General features: G+C 45.0%; 1 protein-coding gene across 1 annotated transcript in view; it reads left to right on the top strand.

Moving 5' to 3' along the window:
* Positions 1–1827: 1827 nt before the first annotated feature.
* The window catches only part of LOC307230526 (monocarboxylate transporter 2-like), a gene marked incomplete at both ends in the record, with an annotated part of 45798 nt that continues 23301 nt past the window's right edge, over positions 1828–24324 (top strand). Inside the window, 3 exons of the mRNA XM_080000962.1 lie at positions 1828–2044; positions 19126–19269; positions 20863–21669. Coding sequence (XP_079857088.1) covers positions 1828–2044; positions 19126–19269; positions 20863–21669 — 1168 coding nt within the window. The remainder of the gene's footprint in view (positions 2045–19125; positions 19270–20862; positions 21670–24324) is intronic.

Below are 24324 nucleotides of genomic sequence, written 5' to 3'. Positions count from 1 at the left end.
CGTCGCTCGTCCACGCGCCGCGACACCGCCCGCGGCCCGGGCCGCAACGAGCGACTCGTGTTTAGACCACGCCCCCTCCGTGACGCGCCGGCAGAGCCCGCTCGTCAAAGTTGACGGTCGGCGCTAGAGCTGCTGTAGCGGCGCCGTTGCGAAGGTAGGGTTTAATCCCACACTTCATTCACTAACTCGTATTTTTATTTTTATTTATTTTTTTTAAACCGCAACCCTCTCCGGTTTTACTGCTTTACCACTCCAACTTAGGACCCGCGCGTACACACGTTTCTTTGTGCCCGGGATGGGTCCGAATGAGTATGAATGAACGGGCACGGACGCTCACGAGGCGACAATATAACGACAAGTTGAACGACGCGTCAATGAAATGGCGGAGCTGAGGGGCAACGCGCCCCCAACCTCCCGTTTTGAACACACCCGAGCGTGTGTCGTTTCAAAGGTGGATTTCTTTCCGGCGAGCGGAAGCAAACGAACAACCGCTTCGGCGCTTTCAACTCGTTTCTGCGGCCACGAGTCGGCGCTGACGCGGGACTCGCGAACGACTCGTTCCTCGCGAACGAAGGGTTGAAACGGTTCGGGAGCCGAGGGTCGCTGGCAAAAAACAGCGGGCGAGGGAGTGGATAAGTCGACTCACGAACTGAACACAGCGACCTGAGGATGACGTTTTGAATTTGGTGTAATTCGTGTGGAATGTGACAGTTTTACACTTCAAAATACGGGTAAATAAATAACATTGACAATTGCGATTCACTTTACATCGCTCCGAGAGAACTTGGCTGAAATAGTCTCGGAATCCACAGTTGGCACCCCTGCACACTTTGACGGATTCAAATCGACTGCGCCTCCGAGTCCTCTGGCGGTCGTTTACTCCCCCGGTCACCCCGTGCTTTACCTTCGCGAGGATCCCAACGAGTCTGACAATCGAACGACTCGTTTCCCCGACCGACTCGCCGGGAACCGAATCTCCCAAAGGTGTCCCAACCTTCCGTTACAATGCAGTCATGAGTTTGGGCAGATGGTCGCACGGTCATACAGTGCGGGTCATTTTCACCGACGACGTGAGCATTCGGCCTCGCGTAAACGCGTTCAACGCAAGGGACAGAAGAGGTGCATTCGGCTGCTAATGGTATTCGAATGTTGCCCCAGTATTTGCTTTCGCCGTTTTCAACCGGAGGCACAGTCACGCGTCTCACGATCAAGCACGAGTTCAGTCGGCTGCAGGCTCTGAGCCACCCACCGCACTCGTACACTGCCTGCGTCCGTCAGTCAACAAGAAACAATCCCAACATTAGAAAGCTTGAATGTTTGGGTGGTACATTCACTCACCCACAGTAAATATTCAATATGTATCCATTTGTCATTAGCCTTTGCTACCCAACTGGATATGCTGTTCGCCTCTTTCACTCATTGTAATGACTATTTATTACAGACCTTATTCAGTGTCTATATGTTTGTGTTGAACTTTTCCTTACGTTTTTCTTCTTCTTACCTTCGAAAGCCCCCACCCAAAAAAAGAACAAATGGGCGATCGCATTAAAGTAATGAAAATAAAAACGGAAAAAAACGGGCAATTTAAAATGTTTGGAATAGAGGAACATGTCGATAAACAACACACCTCAACGGTAAACCAGTCGACTTCAATGTCAACGATGCTAAATGTCAAGTGTGTATGTAAATTGTGCATGTATGCAAAGTTTGCATTTATGCAAACGATACATTTACCAGTCACTGTGTGTTCGGTACAAAATAGAGCCACTGAAAACCCCTCTGTGTGTGAGAATACGACGCGAGATGTTTTCCGCATTTTCTAGGACCATGCCCCATGCATCAGAGGCTGAGCTGGGATACACCCCCCTGGATGGAGGGTGGGGCTGGGTGGTGGTGTTCGGGGCCTTCATCTCCATAGGCTTCTCCTACTCCTTCTCCAAGGCCCTCACCGTGTTCTTCAACGACATCCAGGAGGAATTCCATGTCAGCTACAGCGACATAGCGTGGGTGGCCTCCATCATGCTCGCTACCATGTACGCTGGTGGTGAGTTGGCATCCGTTTGGAGAAATTGGTGTATGCATATGACATTGGAACGCTCCATACGCAGGGAAGGAAAACAGCCACAACGTCTGTGCAGAAAATTACAAAGAAATAGTCCTATAATTGTACGGATCAAACCAATAACATTACAGGCCGTGTTTTTCGTGCAGGGAAAAATAGTTATTTTGGACCGTCGTTCAGAACGCTCATAATTAATAAATTCAGTCAGCGTGAGAGAGGAGCCTAATGGAGGGAACGTTGTTTGCATGTGCTTCTCATCTGCCTTTAATTTAGCTCAATGCACTCAGTGTTTACTTTCATGCCATGGGGTTCTTTTTTCTTAGTGGTGATTAATGAGTAGCTGTGTATTGAAGTATATGCAAAATGTATGTTTTCTTCAAATATAAAAGGAATTTCAAGCCAATGTGAGACATGTTGTGACAGATATAATTCAGATTTTCCATTGAATTTTCCAATATTTAATGCCTAGAAATGGATCATAAGGTGGATGTGTATCATTACATTATAGTGACATGCCGTGGACAATTCAGTGTTTAATTTACAATTACATAGTAAAGTGTCATAATGGTGACAGCCCGACTCCTGTAAGTATTTGCATATTTTTATTCAAATAATTTCCTTTAATTGAGACAGGGTGAAAGAAATGGCCAAAAAAAGCACTCCCTGTCACAACAGCTAAAACCAGCGCTGAAATCAGGTCTCTCCTCTAAGGGTGCTGAGTTTTATTTGAACTGAATCCAGTTTTAGTAAATTGTGTATTTTGAGAGACCTTGGAGGAACTCATTAGATGACACAAAAAACACGACAACACTCATATCTAGTGGCGGGTTTTAAGAGAGAATTCATCAGTGTTGTCCTGCAAGGTTACAGGACAACACGGTGCCGACTCTCCTGCCGCAGAAAGGCCGGGATAGTGAAATATTCCCCCTCCGTAGCGGCTCGGGCACACGGCTTCATCATATCGACCTTGGCGGAGCTTCGGCAATGTCACCCGGCGGAGGAGAGATGTGGGGAATATATCAGGGGAGAGGTTCAACACATTGGGGTCTGGCACCCGCTCCCCATGGGAGAGGCACATGACTCTCTCCAAAGAACCCCTGACTTAAGGCGCCTGAGTGATGAAGTTATAATGGAAGTGGAAATGGCATAGGCGGGCAGGGATGCCGCCCCTATTGTGACTCGGTCACAACGCGGACAATGGTCTATTTGCGACTCCTGTTTAAATGTATAGGCAATTTATTTTATGTACATATTTCATGTAGACAGCTGCTGTGTGTACAGAAAATGGGTGGGCGGGGGCACTGAAGTACTCCTTGTCAGATGACATTGATTCTGGATGGGTTGGCTTATGTTAATGTTTTGTTGTGCCACCGACAAGAGTAATGAAAGAAAGAAAGAAATTAGCTCATACGTTCTACTGTATAAGTTAATGGCACGAGCTGCCGTCCTTGTTTCCCTACAGCTCAACAAACATAAATTCCATATCATGTATAATCGATATATTATCTATTAAACAATGTATAGGATATGTAAAACAAACTACAAGTGAACAACAGACGTTCTTAAAAATAGCTGGTCTTTGCCCAATATGTAATCCTCTTATCATCTACTGGGCTGCTACTTTGTATTAGCACTGTTCATGCAGGGAGCCAAACAAACACTGTTTTTCAGGTGTTGCTTGTCAACATTTCATCGACATATTTGATTGATAGATGCATCCAAAGATTCATGTCATAATTCCAGGCAGCATCGTTTCGTGTTCAAAAAGGGGCAAGTCGAATGTGGAGAACTACGTTTTTACCGCCATTACCACATTGCTGCAATGTCGTTTTCGCAGGCGGCGTAATGAATGACAGCATATAAAGAGCTGTTTAATTGCTGATTGATTACAGAGCGTAGTGTTTGAGATTACGGTGGAGATTTGAATAACTTGCTGGGCGACTCTGAAGGAGGAAGGTATGCGAAGCGTCGTCCTCACGTCCTTGGTTTGAGGAATCAAAGAATGGTCATTAATATTTTGAGCTTGTGAAATGGTTTGTGAATGTGTGAAGTGTAATGTGCATCAGCTTTTGCAGCTGTAAAAATCTTTTGTGAGTGTGTGAAAACGTTTTGTGCACACAGATATAATTCGCACATATATATATATCTGAGAGACGAACACAAATTTCCTACCTTTGTATGTGAAACTGAAGTTACGAACTACCAGTCACAGCACAGATTTTCACCCTGTTCTGACGCCTAAGCTGACTAGCAAATCAGCACATTGCCCACTAACCAGCCAATCACCATGTTACCCACCGACTAGCCAATCGCCATTTTACCCACCGACTAGCCCAGGCCTGGCCAACCCGCGGCTCGCGAGCCTCATGCGGCTCTTTGGCTGGTTTCATGCGGCTCTTAAGGGGCTTTCACATGACAAGCGTCAAAAACGCAGAAAAAAAAAGCGCAACCATTCATTCCCTATTATGATTATAAAATCGCTATGATGTATCACTCGTTTTCAACCGCGGATCACTTCCTCATTTACTCAAAGCGGACAGCAGCAGGAGTCATGTCCCATTAACGCCTGTTTTATTAGTCCTAATGCCGCGTTTACACCAAAAGCGCCGGGGCGGCGCGCCTCCAACAAAGTCAACGTATAGACGCGTTCCAGGGCTTAGGGGGGCTGTGCAAAGCTGACCAAACATTTCCAGAGTTTTGGAATTTCCACTGCATCATCCACAGGGAGCAACTCGTGTCTAAATCATTGAATTTAGACAACGTCATGAAGCCTGTGATGGAAATCGTCAACTACATCCGCACACATGCGCTTAACCACAGGCAATTCAGGAATCTTATCGCTGAGCTGGACCAAGGGCTTCCAGGTGACCTGCCGCTGCACTGCACTGTGAGGTGGCTGTCAAAAGGCAAGGTACTCTCTCGCTTCTTTGAGCTTTTGGATGCCGTGAAACTGTTCATGGAAGAGAAGGACAAGGACTATCCCCAGCTCTCGGACCTCGAGTGGATTATGGATCTGGCCTTTTTGGTCGACTTGCTGTGTCACTTGGACAGACTGAACCTGACCCTGCAGGGTAAGTTAAAAATGCTGCCTGACCTGGTGCAAAGTGTGTTTGCGTTTGTCAACAAACTGAAGCTGTTCAAAACGCATATTCAAAAGGGAGATTTAACGCATTTTCCCACTCTGCTAAAAGCCAGCAGGCAAGTCACCAGCGCCGCCCTGAAAAAGAAAAGAGACAGATATGCAACACTGGTTGAAAACCTGCACGAAAGTTTTGTGACCCGGTTCCGTGATCTACAACTGAAAAGGCCACAGATTACATTCCTCGTCGACCCATTTAATGCGGATACGGACTGTTTGAAAGCCTCGCTCGTCACAGATGAGGCTACGGCTGAGTTGGAGATGATCGATTTTTGTGAGGAGGACCGACTGAAAGCTGCTTTAAGGGAAGGGACCATTGAGTTCTGGAAAAGTGTGCCAATGGAAAAATACCCCAATGTCAAACGGGCTGGGCTGAAGATACTGTCAATGTTTGGGTCAACATACGTCTGCGAGTCTGTGTTTTCTACCCTAAAACACGTGAAATCAAAGCATCAATCTGTTCTGACTGACACCCATGTGAAAGAATTGCTTCGAGTGGCAACAACGGAATACAAGCCAGATTTGAAGAGGATTGTTCAAGACAAGGAATGCCAGAAGTCCCACTAAGCAACATGCATAATAAGAGAAAAACGCTATTGTTAAATATTATATTTTTGTTTGTGGACTTGGTTGAACTGAGAGGTATACCGCGGAAAAGCAGTACTTTAATTTAGGAGTCCTGGCTTAATGGTAGCGGCTTTGAACTCGAGATCCGATAGAGGGGTTCGATCCTTGTAACCACACATTTTCAAAAATGTGGCCAGGGCTCCGGAACACCTAGTCCCAGGTATATGTGGATGGCCAAAGCATCGGATCGTGTATGGTAGGCAAGAGCCAAAACTGATTCTTAAAGGTTAGGGTTTAAGGGACACTATTGAATAAATTGACCCAACATGAAAAAAATACATCCTTATCATTAAACTCAAAGTCCAATTCCCCCCTCTATGAATAAATAAACACCAGTACTTTTTGAACTGAGAGTTTGTGTGTGTGAGACAGTGCACACAATGTTATATTTTTGTTTGTGGACTTGGTTGAACTGAGAGTTTGTGTGTGAGACAGTGCACACAATGTTAATTGTTGAAAATATTTCTGTCATTATCATGTTGGTGTGTGACATTTACAATAAATCTGGCTGAGCAGAGGTCTGTGTGTGTGTGTGTGTGTGTGTGTGTGTGTGTGTGTGAGGAAGGGATGGGGTGATGTTCATGTGTGCCCATGTGTATGATGTGGCTCTTTGCAGTAACACAGTAAAAAAAGTGGCTCTTAGTCTCTGACTGGTTGGCCACCCCTGGACTAGCCAATCGCCATGTTACCCACCGACTAGCCAATCGTCATGTTACCCACCGACTAGCCAATCATGCGCTGTTCTGCTGCAGTCAGCATGGAGGAGCCTGACGCTCTCTTCTGGGACACAGATGTTTAATTACATGTGTTAGCACGGAACATACCGGTGAATTTTTAAATTGCAATTAACTACATATATCACAGGGATGAAAACAATGAATGTCCTTTATTGGATCGTCCAGATCCAAAATAGGTTTTTTGTTTTTTTTTGCGGGGGGTGGTATCTGACCAGTTTTAGCATTTTTGATTAAATATTTTTTTTATCCGCCTTAGAGAACGACGCCACCTGCAATCATTAACCAGTGGATTCGTTCTCTGATGAGACGTGGACACAGGCCTGTGGTTCAGAAAGGCTCCAAAGCAGGTGCGTGAGGCATTCACTAACTCGGAAAACGAATGCGCGTTGGAAGGGATGCATTCAGTGGAACTCAGAAAATTGACGGCTACCACCACAAGTATTTTTTCAGACTTGTGCCAAACACACTGGTTGCCGTTAACCCAGAGTTAACGGCAACCTGGGTTTTTCGGTTCCAAGAAATGTGATTAGATGAACTCCAGGTTAGTTACCATGGTAACTGACTCTCTGCAGCTAACTCGCTCGGCAGCAGCTCCACTTGAACTAACCTCCAGTTTTTGGTGAGAAACCCTGTAAGCCCGCAGCATTTTACTTGGGAGACAGCTGTCAAGGACATGGTGTGCCCGTTTTTAGGCCATCCGTCCACATTGAAGTCCACATTATCATTCACAGACAGTCACAGTAACCAGTTTATATAATTTATATAATACGTTATTACATTCCGATACCAACAGAGTACTTTACTCTTTTGTTTCTGTATCAACAGGAAGTTTAAGGCTCTGTTGTAGTCGCTGCAAACATGCTGTCTGGCTCATGGCGCGTGCACTACCGGAGAGCAGAGCATACAGTTTATAGTTGCGCGTTGCCGTGGAGATGCTGTGGCAATATTCTCCTGAAAGACAGGGGGCGCTGTGGACAAACCAAGTTCAAGTTCAAGAGATTATTTGTCACATACACACACATACGGTCGTACATATATGCAGTGAAATGTTATGACACCCGGTGATTACGCACAATAAGCTCTATAAGCTCGAAAAATACGACACCACCAGGGGAAACTGAAATAACTGCTGTAACCATCACAAAGAAGTCCTGAGGGTAAGATCTGTATAACAAGAAACGAGCAGCAGCATTAATATAGAAAGTTTTAAATGTATGTATATTTTAGGGTTGCAGATAGAAGCTTACAAAAATGCACAGTGATAACATTTCAATTAAGAATCATAAATAAGGGGAGTCATAAATATATTTTTATGTGTGAATCGGAGAGAGAGTCACGGAGAAAGTGTCCCCATTACGCACAAATTCGTTCCATACGCACTTTTTTTCGTCCCATAAGGAGACGTAAAATTAAATAACCCACATCTAAAATAAAAACACACTGTTGTAGTGCGCGATCGCGGGCACCCGCATCCATAGGTACCGTTTGAGAGGGAGGCAGGTGCGCAAAATGCGCCCCAATCACACCCGCTCTGCGCTTCCCCCCTGGGATGGTCCACTGGGCGGGTGCCTATAGGAAGGGCCGAGGCGGCCTGGAACTCTTCAGACAACCTTCCGTCCATCTTGAATTATCTGACCACCAGCACCAGTTCCAAAAAGCGTAAGATGCGCTCCCTCTCGCCAAATGGCCGCGCGGCTCTGTTGCGAGCGCCGCAATGACATCATTTAGTAGTTTAGATCCTTCTTGTATGTGACGTATGACTATTTATTTCACGTTGGAATACCTAGCACACAGACTTATCATACACCAGGATTGCAACGCATTGTTTTAGACGGGGAATAGTAATATAAACGTTTATGAATCAGGAGAACCACAATAGGCTGAGGACCGCAAGGCAAAAAAGTGTGTATGCAACGAATTTGTGCGTTATTTGGAACAGAACACCTGTTCCAAAACTGTTCCGCTCTCCAAGTTCTGACTTTCATTAGGGCCGTTCCTGAATCAGTATGAGCGCAGTTAACAGACCTGCCAACCTGCACGCATTTTGTGTACCAGCCATGGAATTCTTGGTCAATGCCAGCTGAAACTACGCAATTTATTTTTTTACGTGAGATGCATCGACCGGTTTTGGGCTTAATCGGCGGTGATCAGTGTCAGACATATTTTTGCATTCTGTGCCGGTCAAATTGACACGCCCGATACTGCGCTCATGTGCTGGTGAAAATGCTCTGACACGATACCAATGTAATGTAACGTAGTTGCATAGTTGACGCTTGAAAAAGAGCGAAAGAAAGAAAATGTCTGCTGTTTGGAGCTACTTCAAGGTCAAAAAAGAAGATTAGATGCATTATTTATCTGTCACCTGACAATATTCCAACATTGTGCAGACTGCGTATCTCACTGTCACAGGGAGCGCCGCTCGTGATGAAAGGTTCGACTCCTTTTTGAGACTGTTCTTGACGAATCATCCAGTAAAACGAGTCGTTGGATCTGATTCAGTTGGTTTAATGCAGAGTGAGCGAAGAAAGACTTCCAGTGAACAAGAGGGAGAAGAGTCGGCCATTTATTTTATAGTTATATAATATTTATATTTATATATTATTTATATATATATATATATAATTATAATTTAAAGGTATATTTGCACTTAAAAGTGAAAGAGACTTGTTAGTTATATGTTCTGTTCTACTAAAAGTGAGAGTTACAGGTTGCATTATACTGAAACTTGATGACCGTCCATATTCTGTTTTATTTGAACACAGTGACTGTTCCATGTTGTATTTTATTGGAACTCAGGGACAGTTTCATGTTGTGTTATTGTTCCATAGTGGATAATGAACAATATACACACACAGTGTCAAAATCAGTAATCTCACTATTGTGGGAACTGAAAATATTCTAATGTCAGAAATGCTGTTGAAAATGTGAAACAGCGAACTCTGCGGTCACACATCTCTTTTCTCACTGCACAAACAGAATGCTGACACCAATTCCACCAATAAACACTTGTTTGGACTCGACCAATGAGGACACGTGCAGAACGCGTATATCATGAATATTCATATCTTGCCCAGAGAATCAATCCGCTACCTGCTGCTCTTCTGGACTTTCTCTTCTGCTTTTTCCTCCCAGCTAAATAATGTCATTTATTCTAGAATATTCGACTCATTAAAACACTGTAGTTGCCCCGTAATTTTCCTGTCGTGATTTAAAAAAATAATGTAGAGGAAGGTGTTATTATCTTCTTTTTTTCCCCACTAAAACTAGGATGAAAAAGAAAATGCAGAAATAGGCATAGCAGGGTGATAACCGGCGCAGCCCCGTCTCCTAATGCATATGGAGGCAGGAGGTCTATCCACAACTAAAATCATCATTACCGCAACTCGCTGAATTGTCGACCAATTTTCAAGTTTAGTTTGTTAATTTTGGTTTACATCATTACATCATTAGAAGTCAGTCATTAGAGTCAAATGTATTCTTTTTTAAGGTAATTAAAGTTCCCAACAGCAGGTATGCACCAGAGTTGCCAGGTCCGCTTATAGTATGCGACTTTGGGCTTTGAAAGTAGTTTAAAACCATGTTATACGTGTTGAAATAAATAACCTATACAAAGAGTTAACGGTACAGGCCACCATGTTGCCGACCGCGGTCAACCGGACTTCTCTGTGCGTAAAAGCACCGTTGGATACGACAGAGAGGGAAAGTAGAAAGTTTCTCCAGTCTTTCATTGGAAATAAGAGAAGTTAAGGATTGAGGAAAAGTGCATCTTGCATGCACACGCACACACACGCACACACATGCATGGGGAGTGGCCACAGGCCATGCTCGGTGGACACGAGGAGGGAGGAGCGCAGCGGCGGCCTGGACTCACAGGTCGTAGCAGAGTGGCTTATAAAAATGAAATTAGTCCCGCACAGATTGTCCGTAACATGGACGATGATGGGGTGGAAAGTTAGTCTCCTTATGGAACGAACCCGTGCGTAATGGGGACACTTTCTCCTCGACTCTCCCCGATCACCCCCTCTTCATGCGTTACGTGCAAAAAATAATCTTCACGAGTCTGCGAGTCGTTTCCCCCGTTCCTCCGTGCCTCGTCCCCACACGGTTTTTAGTTGTTTTATTTGGAGGAACGGGGCACGGAGAGCCGCGTTCGCGTCTGTCCGGATGCAGACGATTCACACCTATAATAATAGATTTTTATTTTTTGATCCATCCATTTTTTTATCCATTGAAATGTTATCCCTGTGCATTTTGTAAGCTTCTATCTGTTTTATACTGTTATTGTAATGCACACTGACTGAATAAAAAGCCCTAAAAACGACTCGTCGACTTTCAGGGAGCAGCCCTAATTTTATTCAAGTGCAGTATGGAACGAGATGAGAATGGCACACTATTAATTTGATACTGTGTGTGTGTGTGTGTGTGTGTGTGCGCGTGTGTGTCTATTATTTAAGTTTCACTTTCCAGATCATGTCCTGGTGCCTGTTCACAATTATGCTAAATAAAATAAAATTAGATCGAAAATATCAAATTCTACGGTGCCTTTAAAGCCCCTTTCCCACGTGCGCTGAATACTGAGTGATGTTCCATATTGCCGTCATGTGGGAATGGGAGCCGGTGTCAATGTTCCGTAAAAGCCATAAATTCCGTCGTAGTATAATTTCCAGCAAATTGCCGGAAAGGCTGTGAAAAAATGGGTAAAGTAGGGGTGGAGCCGGATCCAAATAAAGAAAAGTGGGTTTTTCACCAATATTTATTTCGTACAAATATTTAAAAATTGATTTGTTTTCGGGTAGAAAAAAAACATGCAGGTAAAAATGCAGATTCTGATCCGAACAAACTCACTTTGGGTTGGGGTTATTGTGTCCGGGGACGGGGGCTCTGTCCGCTCTCATTCAGCGGAGGGAACAGTCCGCGGGGCCGGCAGACGGGGAGCAAAGCGCTGGTCTAAAACCAAATTCTGTTGCCTAGGCTCGCGTGATATAAAACACCTCTCGCGCGATCATTACATAATGTATCCGTAACAGTCGTCTATGTGGCAGTAGGCTCCATACGGAACTTTTCCGTAAAGGAGGTTATGTGGGAATGACCAGCAACTGCCTTTACCTGATAATTTATTTTATCCGGCAATGTTACAGATTCCATGTGGGAAAGGAAAGTTTAATGGTCGGGTTAAATCCCAGGTGTCGGTGCTGTTTTGTGTGCTGGGGGCTCCCTTATTATTACTTTATACATATCTGTATAATTGTCCTTCTTATTTATCACCGTTCCCCTGTTTGGTGGAAAAGTGGTGTGTGTGTGTGTGTGTGTGTGTGTGTGTGTGTGTGTGTGTGTGTGTGTGTGTGTGTGTGTGTGTGTGTGTGTGTGTGTGTGTGTGTGTGTGTGTGTGTGTGTGTGTGTGTGTGTGTGTGTGTGTGTGTGTGGCGGCTATGAGCTTCAGTGCCCAGGGGCTGGGGTACTAATCCAGCCTCGTTCCCGGTAAATTACTGGGATAACATTTCCGGGACCGCTAGTGAGTTTGACTATTCACACATGCCATGATAATGTCTAAATGGATGGGGCACGGGGAAGTCCAGCAGAAGTCACCCGGTGTGATCCCGGTCCACACCCCCTTGCCGGAGAGCAACAGACAGAGTAGAGCGCATAGAGCAGGCCTGGCCAACCCGCGGCTCGCGAGCCTCATGCGGCTCTTTGGCTGGTTTCATGCGGCTCTTAAGGGGCTTTCACATGACAAGCGTCAAAAACGCAGAAAAAAAAAAAGCGCAGCCATTCATTCCCTATTATGATTATAAAATCGCTATGATGTATCACTCGTTTTCCACCGCGGATCACTTCCTCATTTACTCAAAGCGGACAGCAGCAGGAGTCATGTCCCATTAACGCCTGTTTTATTAGTCCTAATGCCGCGTTTACACCAAAAGCGCCGGGGCGGCGCGCCTCCATACAAAGTCAACGTATAGATGCATTCCAGGCGACTGGAACGCGTCTAACGCGGCATTAGGACTAATAAAACACCAAATAAGATTCGAAAAGCTTTGGAAGTTTCTTTGACATGGTTAGTAGTCAACATATAAGATGGATCGGCCAGTAAATTGCGTTGCGTATCCGACATCCCCGATGAAGGCTGGAGGGGTGTGTGTGTGTGTGTGTGTGTGTGTGTGTGTGTGTGTGTGTGTGTGTGTGTGTGTGTGTGTGTGTGTGTGTGTGTGTGTGTGTGTGTGTGTGTGTGTGTGTGTGTGTGTGTGTGTCGCGACTCGCGAGCGACACGTGAGCTGCAGCCATATTCTGGCAACACTGGCTGCAGCTCGCAGATTTCTACAGTCGCGAGCGGACCGCAAGGTCATTTCAGTAGTAAACAAAGTGTCAAGTTCGCTCTCATAATGGCAGGGAGAAAAAGCACAGCAAAACGAAAATATGAAGATGAACACAGGACGTTTTTGACAGAGTGGGAGAGTTTATATTTTTTTGTTGAACGTAATGGCAAGCCATTCTGCCTTATATGTCAGGCGTCATTAGCGCATTTCAAAACTTCAAATCTTCAGCGCCACTTCAGCTCACTCCATGCTAACATCGACCAGGAATTTCCAAAAGGGACTGAACCCCGCAAGCACATGTTGGTCACTTTGAAAAGTCAGGCAGAAAAGCAGATACAGATTTTCCAAAAATTTACGAAGCACTCAGAGACCGTAACGCTTGCATCATATCAACTGGCTTGGAACATTGCACAAGCTGAAAAGCCATACAATGAAGGGGACTTCGTTAAAAAATGCCTCAGTGACGCTGTTGAAATCTTTTCTCCTGAGGACTACAAACTAAAACGAAGTGTATCAGACATCCAACTGTCCCGCAGCACTGTTGAACGCAGAATATCGGACATTAACACGGCTATTGAATCACAGTTGCACTCTGACCTTCAAGCATGTGAGTATTTTAGTGTCGCATCGGATGAGAGTTGTGACATACAAGACAAGCCTCAGTTGGCAATATTTGTACGGTCTGTGTCAAACGATTGTGTGATCAAAGAAGAACTCCTTGATATTGTGCCATTAAAAGACAGAATCCGTGGCATAGATGTGAAAGAAACAATGATGGCTGCATTTACGAAAGCAAATCTGCCCATACAGAAACTAACTGCAATAGCCACGGATAGAGCGCCAGCCATGATCGGATCTGTGAACGGGCTTGTGGGGCTGTGCAAAGCGGACCAAACACTTCCCGAGTTTTGGAATTTCCACTGCATCATCCACAGGGAGCAACTCGTGTCTAAATCATTGAATTTAGACAACGTCATGAAGCCTGTGATGGAAATCGTCAACTACATCCGCACACATGCCCTTAACCACAGGCAATTCAGGAATCTTATCGCTGAGCTGGACCAAGGGCTTCCAGGTGACCTGCCGCTGCACTGCACTGTGAGGTGGCTGTCAAAAGGCAAGGTACTCTCGCTTCTTTGAGCTTTTGGATGCCGTGAAACTGTTCATGGAAGAGAAGGACAAGGACTATCCCCAGCTCTCGGACCTCGAGTGGATTATGGATCTGGCCTTTTTGGTCGACTTGCTGTGTCACTTGGACAGACTTAACCTGACCCTGCAGGGTAAGTTAAAAATGCTGCCTGACCTGGTGCAAAGTGTGTTTGCGTTTGTCAACAAACTGAAGCTGTTCAAGACGCATATTCAAAAGGGAGATTTAACGCATTTTCCCACTCTGCTAAAAGCCAGCAGGCAAGTCACCAGCGCCGCCCTGAAAAAGAAAAGAGATTATCATGTTGGTGTGTGACATTTACAATAAATCTGGCTGAGCAGAGGTCTGTGTGTGTGTGTGTGTGTGTGTGTGTGTGTGTGTGTGTGTGTGTGTGTGTGTGTGTGTGTGTGTGTGTGTGTGTGTGTGTGTGTGTGTGTGTGTGTGTGTGTGTGTGTGTGTGAGGAAGGGATGGGGTGATGTTCATGTGTGCCCATGTGTATGATGTGGCTCTTTGCAGTAACACAGTAAAAAAAGTGGCTCTTAGTCTCTGACTGGTTGGCCACCCCTGGTATAGAGGGACGCGAGCACAAAGCAGAGGATGTTTGTGGACGTAGCACGCAAATAAATAATATGTCAGTGAACGAAATCATGAAAATAAATGAACGCGGAGTAAGTATCCACCCGACGGACCGTGGGAGGTGCGCCCGGCACAATAACCATAACCACCCGTTCTACCGCTCCCCATCCCCTCGATTTATGCAGAATGGCATCAGACCTTCCCGAGCGTAAAAGACACGTCTAGGGTCCGGGTTGCATTTTTAAGAAGAAAAATAACACAATTTAAGAGCATAAAGACCTGTCTCCGTAGAGACTGGGCGGGTCTTCGCAGCTGAGCTCCACGGTTCGGATCGGACTCGCCGTTTTTTTCCAAACGTACATTTTTTTCTACCTGAAAACAAATAGTTTTTTGAAATATTTGTATGAAATAAATATTGGTAAAAAACACACGATTTGTGCTTTGGTTTCAGATTCGGCTCGCACTGTGCCTGATGTCCTCATGTTACATATCATAAATTGGTTTTCCATGTAGCGTAGCTTCATTTAAAGGAGGCAGTTGAAGGACTAGTTTGGCTTACACAGTTAGTGCTTCTCAAGTGTGTCCACATGTGTGCAGGTCCATAATTATTTGGAAATTATAAATCATTTATTCTCAGTCGGCCAATACTCCCGCATAGCTAGTACAGTTAGTTAGTACAGGTTCAAATAAGCATTACAGTTGATACAATTTCAATAAGACATATGAATGGAAAACATGAATTTATAAGATAGAAAAGCCCCATTTATACATATGCTGTCTGATTTCGCTCGACAATACTAAGCTATGAACAACAATTTTCATTTTATTTCATATTGAAAAAATAAATGTTCGTAGCCTCGGCTTCTGTAGCCCAATCAAACAATAACAAATAACATTGGTTAACATTGGTTTACGATAATGGTTTACAAAGCTTGGGCTTTACTTTTCTGAAACACTAGTAGAGTTGTAGGCTCATTTGTGATTAAAACTAGACCAACCAAAATTGGCTGGCTGGTTTCATTTAACACAACAGGTCAACCTTTACAACTAAAATACAAAGAAATATCTTTCAGCAGGCTTTAGTAGTTCTACAAATTCTTATGTTACGTGTACGTACAATTTTGATGTGTGCATTTCGGCCGTCTAAAGACGTTCTATATTCCCGAGTTAGCAGGGGTATTTTGAACGCATTCATTTTGGCCGTCTGAACGCGGACATTTCTTCCGTGTTAAAACGGGTATTTTAAACACTTGTTTATTTTTTACGTGGTCCATTTTGCCTTGTTAAGGCGTATTTTCCCAGATGGTTTTGTCCCCAATGGCTTTCCATACTTTTGAACCACAGGCACGTGTCCGCATCTTATCAGAGAACGGGTCCACTACGAGTTAATCGATTGCAGATGGGGGCGTTCTCTTGGACGTATTAAGGAGAAAAAAAAAAAAAAAAAGCCCCCCAACCAAAGAAATCTGGATGATCCACACAAGTCACCCAAAAATCAGTGGGTAACATGGTGATTGGCTAGTCAGTGGGTAACATGGTGATTGGCTAGTGAGTTGGCAATGTGCTGATTGGCTAGTCAGCTAAGGTGCCAAAACAACCCTGCTGCTCATGAACCGTATGGGTTCCTGGCCAGAGTCAGCGGGTTCTCATTTATGAAACGTGAGCAGAACCAATCTGTGTGGGAAAACGCCGGTGAAGTCAAATTTACTCAGGCTTTGGGCATTCATCAATCTTTCAGTAACTGCACTAACTGGTTTTATTTTTCTATGCGCGGACAAAATTTACGCCCGGTTAAGGCAATGTTTATCTTGCGTGTTTATAGAGAAAATTCAAATTAAGGCTTTGGAAATTGCATCATTGTGGAATTACAATAAATAAAACTTAAATTAGATTACAGTGTAATTAAAATGTGGTCCATCTGTTTCATTTTCGGAGATACTTTCTTTTCTTCTTGCGTGGGCTCTTTCTTACATTTACATTTGCATTTAGTCATTTAGCAGACGCTTTTATCCAAAGCGACTTACAAGGGAGAATAACATTCAAGCTACATTGTGACAGAGATTAGTGTAACAACAACATTAGTGTAACAATAAATACTGCAAGGTGGTGCTAAGTAATTGTAGGTTAGGAGAGGAGGTGCTCACTGAAGAGCTGGGTCTTCAAGTGCTTCTTAAAGACAGAGAGGGAGGTCCCTGCTCTGGTCATTTTTGGCAGCTCCTTCCACCAACGTGGAACTACAAATGAGAATAACCTGGATTGCCGTGGCTGTACGGCCGGCAGAGCCAGGCGACGCTCATTTGACGAGCGCAGCATCCAGAGGGGCAACATGTGCTCTTACAAGAGCATTTAAGTAGGTGGGAGCATTCCCAACAATCACTCTGTAGGCCAGCATAAGAGACTTGAACTTGATGCGAGCGGCTACAGGTAACCAGTGGAGCTCGATGAGCAGCGGAGTGACATGTGCCCTCTTTGGCTGGTTGAACACCAGTCGCGCCGCCGCATTCTGTATCATCTGTAGTGGCTTCACCGCACAGGCCGGCAAGCGTTGCAGTAGGGCGTTGCAGTAGTCGAGACGGGACATCACCAAGGTTTGCACCAGCAGTTGAGTGGCATATTGGGTCAGGTACGGCCTGACTTTTCGGATGTTGAGTAGTGCGAAGCGGCAGGACCGGGAGACGGCAGCAACATGGTCCGAGAATGTCAGTTGGTCATCAATAATGACACCTAGATTCCTTGTAGCCTTGGTAGGAACAAGAGATAGAGAGTCGATTTTAATATCAATGTTGTGATAAATACCTTGTTTGGCCGGGAAGACCAGCAGTTCCGTTTTCGCCAGATTTAGTTGAAGATGATAATCCTTCATCCATGTGGATATGTCAGCGAGACAATCCGAGATCCGCGTCGAGACAGTGGGGTCGTCGGGCGGGAAGGACAGATAGAGTTGAGTATCATCCTCATAGCAGTGATATGAAAAGCCATGTGAGCGGATGATCGGGCCCAGTGAGGTGGTGTATATGGCAAAGAGGAGGGGTCCCAGCACCAAACCTTGGGGCACCCCTGTGGTGAGGTGGTGAGGCACAGACAGCTGGCCTTGCCATGTCACACTGAACGAGCGCCCGGTGAGGTAAGATTCGAACCAGGAAAGTGCACTGCCCGTTATGCCCATACTTGAGAGAATGGACAGGAGTATGCTGTGATTGACAGTGTCAAAAGCAGCTGATAAGTCTAGCAGAATGAGGACCGAGGATTTGGCAGCAGCTCTAGCAGTTTTTAAGGCCTCTGTCACAGACAACAGGGCTGTTTCGGTGGAGTGACCACTTTTGAAGCCAGATTGAAGTGTATCAAGAAGGTTGTTACTTGACAGGTACTCGGTAACCTGTCTAGAGACGATAGTTTTCTACTTGATTGGGATCGAGTGAGGGTTTTTTGAGCAGTGGTGCGACCCGAGCCGCTTTGAAAGCGGAAGGGAAAGTGCCGGAAGTTAGGGAAGAATTAATCATATGTGTGATTGCCGGGGTGATAGTCGGTGATATGGCTTGAAGGAGGTTAGATGGGATCGGATCTAGCGGACAGGTAATAGGACGGCTACATGTTAGTAGTTTAGATACCTCACTTTCAGCGAGGGGGGTGAAACCAGGGAACGATGAGCCTTGGGCTGGAGAAGACAGGTTTTGAGTAAGTTGATTAGTGAATTGGCTGCTGATGGCTGCCACTTTGTTAGTAAAAAAGGAGGCAAGGCAGTCAGCAGTGAGGTTAGTAGCTGGGGGAGGTGGTGGAGGGTAAAGCAGAGACTTGAAGGTGGCGAATAACTTACGTGTGTCTGTGGCACCGTTGATCCTATCGTTGAAGAAGGCCTTCTTGGCAGCAGTGATGCTGGAAGAGAAGGAGCACAGCAGTGTCTGGTAGCTTGCAAGATCCTCAATTGTTTTGGATTTGTGCCATTTCCTCTCGGCTGCTCTGAGGTCAGTGCGCGTTGTCCGCACTCTTACATCAGTTTATACACCACAAATATCTTATTTAATACCAATTTATTGGTATTGGTATTAAAGTTGTCAGTTTAGTGGTACACTACAAAGGGGTTGTCTTTTTTTTTGTCACCTGAATTCCTTCAGGGCCTTGTTACCTCCAACTCATCCTTTCAGTCAGTTGAGTTTCTGAATTGGCAGCGTGAAGACTTAGAGAAGTGTTGATGCAAACTGATTATTTACATACACATACTTAATTTTTTACATTGATTGGAATTGACTAAAAAGTGACACTGGAGTTGGTTTTAAATATGACAACCTTTTTCACCCAAACAGCAAGAAACACAGGAATAGTTTGTTAAAGTGACCCAGTGCTGTGTACTTCCAAAACCATTAAGTAGAGAAGTTTATTAGGGAACCTTTTTTTTATTTAATTTTTTTTATTTTTTAATCAAGATAAGGAACTGGATTGTCCTGACTTTCCTCTATTTGTTTCTGGGCTGCATCTCTATGTTGTACATGCAAACAGTTGCACATTCTCTCTCTTTTTTTTTCAGGACCCGTAAGCAGTATACTTGTCAATCGTTTTGGGAGCCGTCCAGTGACCATACTGGGTGGACTGATGTGCGGGCTCTCTATGGTCGCTGCTTCCTTTGGAAACTCCATCATTCACCTCTACGTGTGCATTGGTGTCATTGGAGGTACTGTATAATGTATTCATTATTTTAGTTGCTTGAAATCCAAAATGCACTTTTAAACCACGTTTGCAATGTAATGTAATACAATGTATAAGTTCTACAGTGTCATTACCTACACAACTATTACTGCTTCTTAATCTTAACTTCATCCTGGTCATGGTAATACCCAGCTCAAAGCTTAAGCTCAAATCAGAGTATTTTAGATTTAGTTTGAATGATTGTGAAAATGAGCATGCCTCCAGACATAGACCAACCTGGGCCAGTTGAAAACCCCTTTCCCTCTACCTCATAATCCCTCTCACAGTCCTGATTAGGGCCTTCAGGGGTTGTCGCTCCACATCCTCAGAGGCTCTCTGTGGGCGGCCGGGTCTGGTTATTCCCCGGCCGGGCCACCATTCTGTCAGTCTTGGCCCAGGGCCTGTGTCCTGGTTCATGGGCAGCAGGGAGAGCACCGAGGGGACCAGGTTCAGGATGGTAATTAAGACACAACTGTCCCTCATCCCTTCCGCTGTCCTTTCCACATCCCCCTTCGGCTCGCATCACTCCCTCACGTGGGGGCTTCCTGCCACGCTGCAAGGCTCATTACCCTGCCAGATCCGAGCTATGGCCAGCCAACCCCTAAGCCATGTGTGTCCCCTCTACGCTCTTTGGCACATTTGAAGTCTACAGTTTCACCTAGCGCGTGTGCTCACACACACAGCTAAGCATACAGTTTTAAAACGTTCTAAGTGTTGACTTACAATCCATTACTAAGGGCTTAGCTTTGTAAATACTGCTCCCAGAGCTCCAATTGAATTAGTTGGCTCCCTTTGCTCTCTCTGCACCCCATTTGAAACAGATAATCAACAGATAACTTTTCGAGAAAAAAGACAGAAATTAAGAATAACATGTTGTGAGTTTGTATGTCACGTTATGTGCAAAGCCATAGACAGAAGTTGGCAATGTTGCCAGTTTGGCAAACATCCCACAATCTGCTATCAGTTCAAACATCACATGGTTGATGGGGTCACAGTTGATCAGCTAGGAGGTAGAGTTCAACTTTCAACTTTCTTTTAGGTTTATTTCCTCCCTGTGTTGCTGTGAATACACTTTGTATTGAGTATATTGATCTGTTTGTGGTTCTACGTTGCCAAGTTCTGTCTTTGAAGTGTACTGCCTACTTAATCACACATATGGCAACACTCATTTAAAAGGCAAGCAAGGTTGCATTTCAGCATTGTTGAACTGTATATGCTTTAAGTGAGATTTCCCCCCTGAAAAAAATGCTGTCCCTATATTTTCTGCACATGGAGAAACATGCCTAATTAGACACCTAGTAGAGTCTGCCCAAAAATTACTTCTGGATGAAAAGACACTATGTTGGATCTTTGTGCGTTAGAGCAAGTAAATTAACAAATTATCTAATTGAGAACCGTTTTAAAGCAGGAATAATTTCTGATATTATTGCAGGGTTCTGTAATGTGATTTTAATTGGCGAATGTGAAATGCGATGGAAACACGATGCAAGTAATCCAAGTCCAACAATGTGTTTTTTAGTCCGAGAGGTTGTAGGCCTCCTAGTGTAAAGACTTCTCTCCTTAATCTGCTTCCATACAGGTCTCGGACTCTCCTTCAACCTCAATGCCTCTCTCACCATCATCAGCAAGTATTTCCTGGTCAGACGCCCTTTGGCCAATGGATTGGCCATGACAGGGAGTCCTGTGTTCCTTTGTTTCCTGGCCCCTCTCAACCAGTACCTCCTCTACAATTTTGGTTGGAGGGGCAGTTTTCTCATCCTTGGGGCTCTGCTGCTTAATTGCTGTGTCGCTGGATCCCTGATGAAGCCCATCGTGCAAGCTACTAGCACATCCAAGGATACATCCAAGAAGGACCCGGAGGGACAGGCCAGCAACACCAAGCTGAAAGCAAAGTGTATGAACAGTGTTAAGTGCGTGGACTTTTCCCTCTTCAGAGACAGAGGCTTCATCATCTACCTCATTGGGAACATAATGTTCTTCTTTGGTGCCTATGCACCAATTGTCTTCTTATCGGCCTACGCTGTCAGCAAGGATGTAGATGAGTTCTCAGCTGCATCCCTGCTCTCAATCATGGGTTTTGTGGACATGTTCATCCGACCAGGCACGGGCCTGGTGGCCAACACAAAGTGGATAAGGCCCCGGATCCAGTACTTCCTCAGTTTTGCCATGGTCTTCAACGGCGTGTGCCACCTGCTGTGCCCCTTGACTAATGGATATGCAAGTCTTGTGGTCTACGCAGCGTTCTTCGGCATCGGTTTTGGCATGGTGTTTGCTCTGATATTTGAATGCCTGATGGATCTGATGGGACCCCAGAAGTTCCCCAGGGCAGTTGGTTTCGTCACTATATTAGAATGCTGTCCCATGCTACTGGGACCACCGACTGCAGGTAAGAGCAATGCACCATGTTAATACACTATTAATTTACAGATGCCACACAGTCACTCATACTATGTAGGTTTGACAAACAAATGAGAAAGACTAGCCTCCTGATAACAAAGGAATTTTTTCAGATGCAAGTATTCACTTTAGGCTCACCGCAGACTAAAGTTAATATAATTGTAAACGCTTGAAAAGGCCTCTGTTGTTGTTACTAGTGTAAAACGGATTGTGTGCAGACTAGTGCAATATATAGCGAATGACTCTACTCCTCCTTCTCTCTCTCTCTCTCTCTCTCTCTCTCTCTCTCTCTCTCTCTCTCTCTCTCTCTCTCTCTCTCTCTCTCTCTCTCTCGGTCATGCTGTGTGTATTGCACGGCAGGAGAGCTCAACCGCTTCTCGGAGCGTCATTATTGTAAGACATTCCTGCAGAATTATCATCGGTGAGCAGGGGCGACCCAGGGTGCACGACCAGCACCGAGAAAAGTAGTAATTGGTCACGGTTATTTAACGCTGTAAATAAGCATGCCACGCTCACGGCTTAAGCCTTCGGAGCACGGCCGCTGGAGAATTTGGCCGCCACACAAATTATGGACCATGGGTTTTGGAGCTAAAAAGATAGCTTTTATTTGAAGCCTTACACTCGACATTATAGGCCGGTGCCATGGACACACCCAATCTTTGCTCATTATAATGTATTGTGTGCAAGAAAACGTCATCATTTTGGTAGTCTAAAGTACATTATCATTAACAAAGTAAGTCATATTGCCCTTTTTGACATTCAGTGGAGATTTCATTCAAGTACTACGCTTTTTTTGAATCCTCAAACAATCAGCCTAGAGGTTAAATTACATCGGTAGGTTTCTTTTCAACCTGAATCATTCTAGTCGTTGCGCTTCTCTAAACCGTGTGGTGCTGAAAACTGCAGACTTGTTCAGCTACCTTTATGGTCCACGGAGCTGTGTAATCAGTGAGGCATTGTTCGATGGTTTCTTGCGGCACTACCCTTTTGAAAAGATCTACTTTAAAACAAAAACAATACCGGAAAACCGTTGTTGAGCCACCTGTTGCAGTCGGCTGAGTTAATATAAATGTCAACTTAAAAGTTCAGGTTGAAGGGCCCATTCCACCATGTGCTTGACAAATAGACGGAGGAAGTAGGTGCGCAAGATTTATTCGGCTGCGTGCACCAACCCGTTGGCAGATTGAACCGCTACTTCCTGCCCGAGTTTTTAATGAGGTGAACATTTATAAGCCCCAAGCTTTGTCTGGTGCGACCCTGTTCTGAGGCGCTTATTTAATGGGGGTAAATAAGTGCCATCCAGTATTGTCCTCCAGAGGGCACAGGCATCGCGTCTTCCCGCACCAGACTGCCCGCTGGTATTCCCCCCCAATGCAAGCCTGTGGGTCAGCCCAATTAGGGGGGAGCAAGGTAATTGGGTGTAATTAGCCTTTTGCTTTGGGTGTTTAATGATGTTCAGTTGTGACTCCGCCATTGAAGTCCTGTACCTGGGCCATAATTAAGCTGTGAATACATAAAAAAAAAAAAAAAAGAGGCGACTCCACCAGATGGACTTAATTACCGCTCGGCCAATCAAGAGCTGTCCTAATGAGGGTGATGGTCATTGGCGTACGCTCATCATATGAACACCATCAATCAGATAATGCGGCGGTTCGGGCTGACCCGCAGGCGGAGTGACCCCTGTGAATGTGGTACAGGCTCACACAAACACGGATACAAACATCATTAACAGGTTGGCTGGACATTTAACATTCAAATTTAATTGGTTGCCTTCACCTCAGGAAGTTGCTTTCAAATTAACGCCCTAGTTTTCATAATATACATATAAGTTGTGTAATGAACTACCCTCCCAGTCTGCTGAATAATTTTGTTTTGATGAACTGAATCCATGAGTTCTCAAGTTTCCTCCTTTTCTGATTCACGACATGGTACTTTACGGCCAAATCGGTTGTGCATTTTAATGTGATAAAAGTTTAATGTTCTCCACCTGAAACTCACATACTTATTTAATCAACTCCAGTAATAGTTCAGGAATTATGTAAATCAATAATCTGCACTAGGGTATACAATAAGAGAGAGGGAGAGATAAGCGTACAGGCCGACCTTCATACAGGCTTAGTCCGTGTTGGGGGAGATAGCGAGACTTGCCAATCGATCCAGGTCTGGAAGCGAGGGGTGGTGCCGGGCGTTAAGACTGGAGGCTTGAATCTGATCTAAACCACATTTGTCATTTTTCTGCAGACTTGGGCGGGATATTTATGGGTCTGAGAATGGGCCTCTCTCCTGATTTGTTCTAGTCGAGCCCGTCCAAATTGCCTTCCCAGAGATGCTGTGGGGGAGGGGGCGGAGGGGGGGGGGGGGGGGGGGGGGTGTAATGGCTCTCTGTCATTTTCAGTGTTGCTCTTCTTGAAGTGACTCTCTGTCCCGCACACACAAACAGAAGCCGGGTTTTGAGAGGCTCGTTGAACCTCTGTCCCCTCCCCTCCCTAAAATAACGGCGCGCAGAGGAAATGTTAACTGCTCAGCACTTGCAATCTTACTGAGTAGGTAATCTCATAGTTAAACGGTCTTCATAAACAGCAGCCACAACGGTTTTTTTTCTCTGCACCGACATCCTGTCGAGTATAGCAGGGTGTTTATTATA

Source organism: Zeus faber, assembly GCF_960531495.2.
Source record: "Zeus faber genome assembly, chromosome: 5".
NCBI lineage: Eukaryota > Metazoa > Chordata > Actinopteri > Zeiformes > Zeidae > Zeus > Zeus faber.
The sequence above is the reverse complement of the archived record's forward strand: the minus strand, read 5'-3'. Positions and strand labels throughout refer to the sequence as shown.